The sequence below is a fragment of the Embiotoca jacksoni genome, unplaced genomic scaffold, assembly GCF_022577435.1.
Source record: "Embiotoca jacksoni isolate LCO1_2020_lvr unplaced genomic scaffold, fEmbJac1.0.p SCAF_13, whole genome shotgun sequence".
Taxonomy (NCBI): domain Eukaryota; kingdom Metazoa; phylum Chordata; class Actinopteri; family Embiotocidae; genus Embiotoca; species Embiotoca jacksoni.
In genome coordinates this window covers 5,512,348-5,525,126 of record NW_027185263.1, presented here as the reverse complement: position 1 = coordinate 5,525,126, position 12,779 = coordinate 5,512,348, and the positions used below count along the sequence as shown (strand labels likewise).

General features: G+C 40.0%; 1 protein-coding gene across 5 annotated transcripts in view; it reads right to left on the bottom strand.

Moving 5' to 3' along the window:
- The window catches only part of gabrg2 (gamma-aminobutyric acid type A receptor subunit gamma2), a 49,999-nt gene that overhangs the window by 20,431 nt on the left and 16,789 nt on the right, over window positions 1-12,779 (bottom strand). For all 5 annotated transcript variants that reach the window (XM_069146010.1, XM_069146013.1, XM_069146009.1 and 2 more), the window contains exons 4-6: window positions 11,671-11,891; window positions 10,164-10,246; window positions 7,875-8,012 (exon numbers count right to left, since the gene is read on the bottom strand). In XM_069146010.1, the coding sequence (XP_069002111.1) occupies window positions 7,875-8,012; window positions 10,164-10,246; window positions 11,671-11,891 (442 nt within the window). The remainder of the gene's footprint in view (window positions 1-7,874; window positions 8,013-10,163; window positions 10,247-11,670; window positions 11,892-12,779) is intronic.

The window sequence follows — 12,779 nt, the reverse complement described above, 5'->3', positions numbered from 1 at the left end:
TGTGCTCCTTTGCTGCGCACCCCGGGCGCTCTCATATGCAGGTGGTGGTCGATGACGAGGAAAACAAGAGCCTTATTTTCCTAAAGCAATTTCTTTCTCCTATGACCTATCACCATTCCCTGTTTTCAGGTGTTAATTACTGGCTTATTAGACTGTCAACCGAGGAAAGGCGGAAAGAGGAGAGAGGAAGAGAGCGAAACCAATGGGGGGAGGGGATTGGCGCGTGAAAAGTAGGACAGAGGAATACACGGGGCGCAGAATAAAAATCATCTCTTTGCAAGAGTGAGCAGGGGAGAAAGGAGAAAGGGTGTGTGTGTGTGTCGTGTGTGATGGAGGGAGGGGGGGGAGGATATAGAGCAAACACTTGTAAATGTGAATACTTTTAGTGCATAGGGGTGGGGGGGGGGGGGTGTATGGAGCATTGGAAAAGGGATGGGGAGGAGCGTAAATTGGTATTTAACTTCACGAAAGGAGGATTCTGGCTGAGTCAGAGCGTTTTTCCTCCCACTCCTGCCCATCACAACTATCACCCAGAAGCAATGGGAGAACTCACAGGGAGAAAAGATAGGGGGGGGGGGGGGGGGGGGGGGGGGGGGGGGATTAGAGAGAGCAGCTAGTGTAGCAACAGAGTCACACCATGGCTAAGGGATTGTTTCTGTGCTTCTCAACCTTTAAGAAGAGCTAAACCTCTAAAACGTAGCGATCGTCATTGAATAAAAAAACACGCGACATGTTATTACTGCGATTAAATGACTGTTTTCATATGCAGCATAAAATCAAGAATAAGTTATTCTGTATATATTGTGTAATAGTTTCACTTCTGTTCTTAGTTAGTAGTAAGACTTTTTTTTTTTTTAACTACAAAATAAAGGTGTTATTTACAAACATGCTGTGAGTGAAACCTGTAGTTTCACTTCTACATTGTGTGTGAATTGAATTGAATTTAACTCGAGCATGACAGAAAACCCTTGGAACAAACATAAAATCATATTCTTCCTATTACGTTTGTATCATCTCGTCTCCAGTATCGTGTCTCTTTTTCGATTGTTTTTGTGAATTATTTTGACGATGAAGTGTTACTCATCAAGGTGCAAATTATGCATTGGAAAGTGAAATAATTTCACACAGTATGAATGGGGCGTTCACAGGTGCTTTATTTGATCAGGGATTCAGTGTCTCAGTAACAATAAAAAAAAAAAAACATGGGCATTTTGGTTTTATTGCTTTTTGTCTCCCTCTATCATTTCTTGATTAAACCAGGCAGTGACAAGCATTCTTGTCTCGGTGGCATCATTTTTTTTTTTTTTTTTTTTTTTAACATTTTTCCTTTAATTTGCTTAGAATTTCTGCTGTTGAACCCGTGTGTGGCATAACCATTTCCACACCACCACTGGGGGATTTTACACACCTCCTGACGCCAAGACAGAATTGCCACATATTTTTCCTCTCACTCTTTTTTTGCACCACCAAACACAGCCTTGATTAAACCCTAGCAGATGTTATATATTCCTATATAGTTTATACCTTTTGACCCAAATGTGATAACTGAACGAGGAATGGAGACACATAGCAAAGCACGCATGGTAGCTGGGCATCTATATCACAGGGTATTTTATCATCTGAAGACATCGCATTCAGTAGTGCATTATTTTGTTCCAGCAGAACTGTATTATTATTCACCCTAATCTAGTTGTGTGAGAGAGAGTGTCTTTGTATAGCTGAGAAATTATTGTTTAGGTCCCCTTTCACATCACCAAGGGCCTAAAGATAGAACAATGATGCACTCTGCCACGCTATATGGGGAATCCTCGAGCATCTCAGAGAGTGACTGTGCTTATGCGAGTGTGTTTATACCGACTGCGTGCATGGATGTTCATGTATTTGTTTTTGCTGACTCTCTTCTCGTCGAGCCACTTCCTTTCAACCACAATGCCTCCAGATTTGCCCCATCAAAGAATCATCTGGAAACTGTGGAGCTCCGTAATCGGGAGAAGGCCACTGATGTGTCCCTGGGCTTTCTCCACTCAAACTGAATCACACAGGCGGGCGCACACAGACAACAGGGCTGTGTGGCATGGCTTTTGGAAGGTCACTCTAAGAATAGCTTCAAATACATACAAAAAAAAAAAAAAAAAAGGCTCATATTTAGTGGAGAGCGCACGCTCAAATGTGCATGCAAGCAAATGGACGTAAAAAAAAAACATGCAATAATTCATGGACACAAGCGCAAACCAGAGCACTCATACCGTCAAGCACACAGATGTGTACCACTGGCTGATGCACACAAGGTACATCTGTGCCGAGCTAAAAGGACAGCAAATGATCCACCTCATGTCCTGCTCAAACCAATCCCTGATTCATCGTTGAGGAAAGCGAGGCTCGTAGCAAGGCAAGAAAGAGAGACGGCAAATGGCATCGATTGCCTTTATGCTTGGAAGGAAAAGCCTCTTGCCCAGCTAAGTAATACTTTTTCATGCTCATTTATTCCACTAATGCGGAAGATGGTTAACGGCTGCAGAGACAGCCCTGTGATTGTATTTAATGCTTAATGTAAATGCACTAATATACTCACTGGAATTGGACCAAAAAAAAACGACAACACCAACCAAAATAATCACCCGCTTCTTGATGAAATAATTAACTTGTTCCTCCCCTCATAATACATGTTGCTTTACCCATATTCTATCTATGTAACACTTGCACCTCTCTATTAATGCGATCACACCGCTGTTGATGAAAATTGGACACCATCGATGTGTCATGTTCTATAAACGTGACACATTTTAGTTTTGTCAGGCTCTGAGTGTGTAAAGTTACTACATACACAAGCCCGCTGCTTTTCATTTCACTTCATACTTTTTATGGTAGTTGAAATCCTTAAGTCAGAGCTAGATAAGCTAATTCGTGTCAAAATTTCTGATCCTTTGCTTGCAAAAAAACGACCAATAATCCAATGCTACGGGATGCTTGTAAAGTATTGTTTTTGTTGTTACTGAGACATAAGTCGCGAAATTACAGTAAAATCCACATTTTTATTCACAGCCTCCCCTCCTTATACACTCGACCTTCGTAAATGTGTGTAGCATGGATTGTGTTCTGTAATATTTCTTTGCAGGACCGATAAAACGCCACCATCCTTTTCCATTCCTTTGTTGCTCTATCACTTTTCTGCTCCTCCTCTTTCTGAGCCTTTCACTTCCTTTTCTTTGTCTGCTGATCATACCTGACCTCCAGCCTGGCAGATGGGTGACAACAGAGCTCATAGCATAGCTTAACCTCGTCACCGAAGGGGTTAACTTTGAGGTTAACAACATCAGCTGTGTACCTCGTGTGAAGACTGTCCGACATTTAAATCCTCTATATCGCCTTTACGCGTTCCTCCCTTCTGTCCACTTGTGTCCTTTCAAGGGTCCTTCCACAAGCAGCAGTGTTATTCTATATATTTTTTTTTTTTAAATTTAAGGTCTGCGAGTGTGTGCGTGTATGCAAATGCATGTGTGTCTGTGTTTGTAAATGCAGGTATAGCCTTCCAGGCAGTACAGGCAGCCTTGATGTGAAGTGGCATGTTGAGAGACCAAGCCTTTGGACACTGGCTGAGGGAGGGATGAGAAACCAAATAAAAACAGACACAGCCTTTATAAAAAGCAACAACACAACTGCATCAGAGCAGCAGATGGCGTGCCCCCTTCTCGCCCCCTCTCGTCCCCATCCCCCTTTCATTACTATATCACTCTATTGTTCTGTAATCATGCACCACTTTTTTATCATCTTTTTTTTTTTTTTTTTTTCAATAAAATAGCATACTCTGAGAATACGAGCAGATATTAAGTGAGTGGAATAGTGTGACAAGTTGAGCCTGGGAGAGATTGGCTTGTCTCACAAAATGAGAGGTCATCTTTTCCCCTGGCTATTTGCTACAGTCATCATTGTCTGGGTCAGGCCACTTCACCTGCCTGCCTGTCCGCTTAGCTTACCATTATGTGTCCCACTGTTGCCTAACCTGACCTTTTCAAGTCGGTTTAACTGATTCAGCATAGTGCTTGAAATAATGTTTTTTTCCCCTCAGTTGACCGTCTTTAACTAAATATATCCCACCAAACAGGGCAAAGACACATCAGTGCCACCTTTTTAGCTGGCACGGATTCGACAGTCACTATGTTCACTAGTCCACAGAGTTCCTGAAGTCCAAATTAGAAAATGCAACAGTGTAATGACACCTGACCCTAAGTCAGTGTCTAAAACAACAACAACAAAAGTAACTAAAGTCAAAACTGCGTGCTGTTTGTAAAGCACCTTTCGTCTAAAGATCCGGTACTAATAGCATCACATTAAAATGAGAATACGAACCTATCATTTTAGCGGACATAATAAATTAAAAAAAAAAAAAAGTATAAAATGCATATAACAGATAAACTTAATTATACAAATTTGTACGCATATGCAAAAAAAAAAAAAAGAAGGATTAAGAGAATGTGTTTATAATACCAGAGGCTAAAATCATGAATTGGTTTACATTAAAATACTTACTACTATGCAAACTTTTTAGGTAGTTTATATGTTAAGATTGTTATCCATCAAGTAAAACTGTCAGGGAGGTACGTGATAGGGTCCTAAATTTATTCTGCTGCATGACATGCAGTACATCCAGACATATAAAGAACTATCTTCAGCAACAAGGAGAACAAGAAGTCCTGCAACAGATGGTGAGGCTCCAACCTACCACACATTGAAAAACTGTGCGCAAGAGAACTGGGGCTATTTTAAAGGCACCAAATCTATTCCAAGGCATTACTTCCGAAAGCCTCCTTACTTTACTTTTAGTATCTTAAACTTTTGCACAGTTCCGGAGGTCAAACAGGATTTATATTGAATTTACTGCACAGAAAGTAAACAGCAACCTTAGCTCAAAATGACTGTCAATGGAAGGGATGTATCACCTCAGTGATCACAGATGTAAAGCAGACACCACAGCATAAGATGTTTCTGTTATTACCGTCATTATGTTTGTGAAACTTAAAATGCACAAAAGGAGCTGACAATGGTACAGCATATTCAAAAATGGTACTACATGTTCAGGAGCTCTATCCGCTGAATGAAGAGTGCTTGAGATGACTGGGTAATTATAATGCCATAACCGACTGCGTTTTGAGACAGATGTTGTGTTCACGAATCTTGAAGCAGGTCAGATACCCAAACTGACTGCAAAATGAGACAAGAGGTCTCTCAGCCACAGTCAAGGTTCTCCGCTCTGACAAGAGAGCAGATGGCCGTTTGTGGAAATAACAAACCAGATCAAAGGGAGAGAGAGTCAGAGGACTCTGCAGATTCTCCACCACAGCTCAGCTTCTTACACAGATTGCCTTTTCATGTTGTCACTCGAAAACTGTTTTGATCAAAACAGGAAAAAAATAAAAAAAAAAACAACAACGGAAATTTGCGTGCAGTTTTTATTTTTTTTAATCAACTTGCCCCACGGCGGTTCAAATATTTGGTCCTGCAAAGCAACTGATCTATGCCAAAATACTCTCTCTGCCCCTTTCTGTGTATATGCGTCTGTATGCTCGTTACACTCCTGTGACACTGTTGAACTGCAGCAAATTACAGACCGCCTCGGTGAATCCAGTTACTCATATGGCTGCTTTGTGCAGGAGTGCATAAAAGCATGTTTTTATGTATTTCCCAACCTGCGTAGAAAAATGAGCATGTTACCCAGACAGAAATCTGATTCTGTGTATCTGACGTAATTATGTATTTATTCAGAAATATTTAAATAATAAACTACATTGCGGGAGGACAGTCAATTATTTGTATTAAGTGTAACTAAATGTGACAAAAAAAAACACACAAAAAAACAGCCTGTAAATGCAGATGGTTCACGGGGTTTTGTCACAGCTTTTATCTGTCACATGTATAAAAGAATGGCTTACCTAATAGGAATAACAGCTTTTACACCCCCAGAAAACACTCCAAAACAATACAATATACAGTATGACCTCCAAGTTAACTGTTCATCAGAGGAGAGAGTTCCACCTCCACCATCTGGCATTATAAACTGCTCCAAAGTTGGCTGTATATTCATGTGCATATACATACAGTGCAGCTTTTAAAATGATCACGATAAATGACACCTGCGATGCTAAAAAAAAAAAAAAACAACTCAAGCACATGGACACATGTCTCCAAAGTAAATAGAGAATATAAAACCCAGAATTAAATTCAGCCACCTGCATCTCACAACACATCCTGGGCTCTTATCTTGAAAGCAAAGTACCATGCCAAATGACTAGACATACTAATCTGCAAAAGGTGGCAAGAATAATGACCCCACTGAGGTGATAGATAGGCAAATAAACCTGAATGAATTGAATAAGTCACAAAATGGGAGCCGAGTTCGAGCTGAAAAAGAAACGTCCGCTACTTTGATGTTGTTAGGGAAACGAATGACAGTTGTTTTTAAAAAAATAACTTCTAAAATTGAAGATTTATAAATCCTGAAATTGCTACTTTTCTTTCCAAGCAATTAAACAGTGGGACTTTCACTTTGGATGTACATCTTAGAAACTTATTTAAATGTTCAGTCCCTCTGGATAATGCAGCTGATCTAATGAGAGTGAACTCTCCTCTGGGCAAAGTTAATCTCTGCGGCAGGCTTTCTTTGATTCACACAAGAGACAAGTGTAAAAAATGCATACATCTCCATGCAGAGCGTTGCGTACATTAATCGCAGACATCTCATGAATATAAACGTAAACAAATAAGCATATGCATGTAAACACAGTTTTAGTCTTTCTCTGGAACATCAGCAGTGTTCAGGGAAAGCAGCTGTTTTTCCTCCAGCAAACATTCATATTCTCATATCCTGTCTGAATGGAATCCAGTCAGTCCACCATAAAACCACTTGAAGAATGCACATGTTCCTTCTTCATGTTATTTAATCGGCACTACGTTCTCAAAATTCATCCGCCTGTGTTAGAAGACCTTGCAATGAAGGACAGTTGACTCGGGTAAAATAGATGAATGGAGCCAAGAAGTGAGAGAAATGTCGCAAAAAGTCAATATTTTGTAATAATTATACGACAGTATACAGAAAATACTGCATACTAAAACATAATATTATTCCGCTTATGATTAAAACCACTCTTATAATTCATGCGTACAAGCAAGATGGCAAGAGACTGACTTTGCAAATGTTGCGTGAGCCAAAATGAAGGGGACTGAAAAAGTCAAGTGAGCAATATCCATTGGCATGAATGGGATTCCATGTTGGAACAGAGTTGTCCACTTCCTACAGTGCCTCCATAGCTCCTTTGAGCGTCCCACTCTGCCAGAAAAATTGTTCTATTGAAAATCTGTCTGTCAGTCCTGCGGGGGAAGTAGGCTGCAGGTAACCCTTATGGATTTTACTTGAAGGTTTTGGGAGCTAAAAGTGGGCAAAAAAACATTATGGACCATATCTCTGCTTCTCTAAAAGTTCCTGTTGTAACCCGTAGCAACAAATGAAAGACGAGATCAGTCTACACTGCAGCAGTGGCTAATTATTGATCAGAGTTGGAAGAGGTGTATCATTGTTGAGAGAGATTGGCATGTATGGTTGAGCCTGATAACAATAGTGATGCATCAAACATTTTAATTTATAAAATTGCACGAAGGATTACCCTGCATGCTTTTGCATGCCAGACGTGAATGTTACGTAGTGTACAGCAGTAATAGGCATCCCTGTTTTTGCAGCACTTGCGTATAAGATAAATCAAGACTGTCATGTGTCAAATTCAGGGTGTCACTGGCAAAGAGAGAATGTATTCATTTAACTTTACTGAATAAATAAGAGTATTTATTTTTTTGTGTTAGGAAAAAAGAGCAGATTGTTTTCATACCTGAGACGGTCCTGACAATCTCAGACGTGTTCCTCAGGCCCACAAAGGAGAACTGGTAGAGCCTCCAGGAGCGAATGTCCCCTACTTCCACGGAGCTCCTCTTCCACTTGTACACAATCTCCTCCCTGGGGTAGCCATCTGAAGAAGAGAGCCGGCAGAATGACACTGAGCTCAGTTGAAACTCCGAGAGGAGAGAAGCTTGGTGCAAAAACGACACAATGTTTTTCAAAGAGTATAACATTCATCCCTTTTAGGAAATGTCTTAAGACTCGTCTGCTTAGATATGCCCTCTGTTCCAAAAAAAACAGTGTGGTGCAACACTGCTCAATATAAAACAAAAACACAGAACAGTCTGTTTTATTTTAGAGTAATCCATACCCACGTCAGCTAGCTTGCAAATACACTGTTTCATGAAAGAACCATTATATAACAGACTTCTGCACAACGTGTTGACAAAATATCCAGTCCATCTGTGGAGAGAAAAGTTTTTTTTTTTTTTCCACCGAAACACTGAGCTGACTTAAAAGGAAGAATTACAACATCGATCTATGACCGGCAATGAGAGGGATTTCTGTAATTGTATTATGTCCGTTGCATGCTCTGTGGTTGTGAGAATCACAATAGTAATCTTACTCGTCTAAAGCTGATTTGTATGGATGAGCAGATGCATTATCATAATCAAATTGTGAGGTTTGAGTTTCTGTCTGCCATCCAAGTTTGGTAAAAAAGGACAGAGTTAATCTTCTTTTAAACTAATAGCAAGGACCTGACTAAACGTTCCTCGGTACAGGTGTCAACGTCTGACTGTAATGATCTCCTGCCAATTCTCTTTAGGTTTCAGTCTTGTGCAATCTTCAGTTTAGCGATGAGCTATGTGTGCAGCCGATGAGGGAGTGGCTTGAATAATGCAAGTGGACTTTCCTCAGTGCGAACTTTAAATGATTTTATGACTAAAGTGCTCTCAGACATCCAGTAATGCTAGATCTCAAAGGAGCTGGGGATGAAAGGTGCTGTCCATTTGCCACATTATAGCCTGCCAGCAAGGCAAGCAGTCTGTTCCTTCATTGGTAATGCATCCAGGACACATTATTCATTCATTGTCCTTTTGGGAAGCTGGAACAACAATGCTCCTGGACCTCAATGTCACGAATTCACTTAAGATCTAGTTGTGGTGTTGTCAAAAAAAAAAAAAGCTACTGTAATTAAAATACAAACGAAAATAAAATACAGTGCCGTGTGTATCTGTAAGTTCTCAAACAAAATAGTGCGGTTTGATCTTGACTCACTGTAGTCAAAGCAACTGCACAAGCGGTTGCACTGGGAAATTTACCATGCTTTGTTGCTTTCCGTCACGTGTTGAGAAAATATGCCGCATGATAAATTTGCTGCACACTGCTCCGCCTGCTCCTACTGAAATTGAGCTCATGTACTGTACATCAAGCAATTTTCAAAGTTCTGAAAACATCCATGGCTTTCATCAAATTTAAATGAATGCTTCTGGTCTATTTTTAGGCCTGCTACCCCCTCGGTTTCTCTTTCTTGTGCTCTGGAGCTATTTAGGAAGCATTCTCTCTGGTGAATATCCCATGGTGCATCTCTCTGTAGATCCATAGCGGCCTCATTAGCATAACTTGCCCCCCATCCACTCCTCACATGGAGGGACTGACTCATGTGGACTCATGTCACTTTTTGAAACGGCTGTTAGAAGAATATTGACAAAGTCCAGGAAAAATCAATCAGCAGTGCCTTTGGTCGAGTTGGCAATGAGAATCCTATTATTAAATCCCTTTACTGAATGCCAGCACATACTATGAATGAATTAAAAACAGGTTTTTTTGCACTTCTTTCATACTGTAAGATATTCAGATATTTGTATGTATCTATAACAGAGCTCTTTAAAGACTGAAATATAATTTTAGTGATGAAAGAAGGCAGGTGTTGAGAACCAAGTGATATCCATCTACGTACTGGAGTTGCTTTTTACCAATGTTAGTCCTGCTTTCGCTTGGACCACTCACAATTCTGTATACTGTATGTACAGTGCATGCATACCTAATTTCATACATACATAATTAGGCATATGTATAATCTGACTTTTACATTGATTGGAGCGCTTTGAAAGAAACTGTTGCAGCCTGAATTCTTTAAATTGGCCAGTTGCATAATTGTACCTTAAATTATATCTTCGCTCTTTCTGTATGTCGCTTGTTTATGGCCGCAGTGCAATGTGTGTTGTTTGAGATGAGACAGAGGAAGACAGGTAGGGTATCGGCATATTGCCAAACTTACAGCTTGAAAACTCCAGGGGACATGAGTGCTCATCCATTGGGAAGTTGTTCAATTTAAGCTGGCACTCAGCATCGATCGTCAATCTGCAGAGGCACGAAAATTGGAACCATTGACACAAAAACACAATAAATTGTTTATTTGAATATACTCCACACATAATACTTACCAGTCTATGACAAAATAACTGTTTGTATTAAAGACCGTTGAAAACCTGACCTTATCACTTGTGACACTATGAATTATTAATTAGAATTTCACAAATCTAAATTGATGTTTTTCACAGCAACTCACTTGTCTCTTCTTTTCACACTTGAGGGAGTTTGAAGGCAAAGTCATTAAACTTCCTCTTAATGAGTGAATGACCTTAAATGACTTTATCCATCCATGCACTCGCTATTGTCATGTATCATTGTGCTCTGAATCACAGCGGTCATCCTAATTAACCAGTGGTTACGTTCTGAGTTCCTTAACAAATTAATGAAGTGGAGGGGTAGTGTTCTGCATAGGAGAACATCCATCACGGCTTGATTGAGTCCAGAGGACTTCACTTTCTCTCTTATTATCACTGATGATATATTGTGGTGTCAGTGCAAATGTCCGCTGTATTTATGATGGCATGCAAAGATGATAATAAGCACAATAAACAATTCCCTTCAATCTACCAATCTGTTTTTTACATGTCACATATTTCTTCTTTAGTTACTCAAGTTTTACACTTAACAACAGTATGTTGTCAGGTTTGGAGTAGTTGGAGTATTGCATCCTAAGCAATTCAGACACTTAAATTACTAAAAGAAAAAGAAGGAAAATTTGAAATGCTGTCTTTAAAACCACACAGTCCATGCCAGAGCACTCACAAATATGAGTCATTAGTTTGGGGCAATGTAGTTTCCGTGTTCCCTTGTCACCTTACAACTTCCTGCTTCATGCTGTTAGACAGACTTCCTGCCTGCTAATTAATGTCAAACTTAAAAATGCTTAAAGTTAAAAAATTCCCAGGGTCTGTTCAGGATAATCAGTTTCATGAATCATTAATGTTGAGAGACCTTTAAATGGTTGGGTACTTAAGAATGCTTTCTATTAGGATGTGATGAACCCAGAGGAGCCAGAAGCACCTTAGTGGCAACAGATTCATCACAAAATAATACAAAAATAAAAGACAAAATGCGACAGTTTTTAGTTCGTAGTCAAACTTTGATGTGAACAGGATTAGTGACCCCATATTGTCAATGGTATTGTCTTCTCCTTTATTCAGCCGAGACTACTATAACTATTTGTTTATGTAAAAACATTTTGAACTCCCCATTATCTTATCTGTCATTCTGATTTATGAAAACTTTTTTTTTTTTTTTTTACTTTTTTTTTAATCTTTTAATGTGAGAAAATTGTAGTGAGTCAAATGATTCTAAAACTTCAATTCTCTTTAGAATCAAACATTCGGTTACAGATGAATAACAAATATCAGAAGATTTATAGTCACTATCTCATCTCATCCCTGATCTTTTACCTGAGGGTGTAGAGTATTCGTCCATCGTTCCAGATCCTAAGCATGCGATTGGGTGTGGTGATCCAGTGGGCGTCGGCCTTCTTGGAGTTGCGGAAGAAAGTGTCTGGGATCCAGATCTTCCCGACCATGTTGCTGTTGAGACGCAGAACCTTCATCGTGCTGTTGAATTTTAACCTTCTGTCGTACCAGGTCTGAGCGAAAAAGATGTCGATGGTGTATTCCTGACGACATAGAACACAGCGTGAGCCGAGCTGTCACGTACAACTGCAGTGGGAAAGCTGGGCATGATTTATGGAGCGCATGAGATAAAAGTCTCTTTTTGTCAACGCAAAAACCTTACAGCAACAGTATTGTTTGCATCTAGCGCTGTCAACAATGCACAGCTTCTTACTGTGAGATGCAATAAGACCAAAATCAAAATGTGGGCTCAAAAAGCTCTCGTCCGTCTCACTGTCTGAAGGGAACTTTTCTGTGCCAGCGGAAACTTAATGCTGGAGCACATTTGTAAGCACTTTCTCCTCAGACAAGACGGTTGTCTATTCAGGCCGAGAAGTCCTTTTGTCCCGCCTAAAGAGCACTGTTGAAAAAGACCATCTTGACGCCTTCAACCTGAAAATGAAATGTTCAACAGGGCAATTAATAATTTCTATTGTTTGACTGAAGTATTACCCACCCTCATAACCTGCTGCTTCGGCAGCACTTTGTCCTGAGCTTTGATAAAACATTCTGTCTCCTATTCAGTCCTTGTGAAAGCCGTGTCAGAGCACATATATATGGAGGAGGAAAAACAGGCAATAGAGCTATGGGCAGAGTTGAAGAGCGGAGAGCAAAGGTGAGATGTGGTCTGATGTCAGAGGGAAAGGAGAGGCGGTGAAAGAGAGGGCGCTATCAGTCTTTGTTATTTATTTTGTTATTTGGATTGGTTGAGCCCTGAGGTTCAAAGGGAAGTACAGCGGGAGAGAGAAAAAAAAATCTGGGGATTTATGTGCAAGAGGGCATAGAGGCATTAACTTTCTGACAAAGCTTAGCTCAACAATAAAGTCTAAATCCATACCAAAGAGTTCTAAACGAGATTTGAAAAACATTTTCACCAGGCAACATCCCCATCC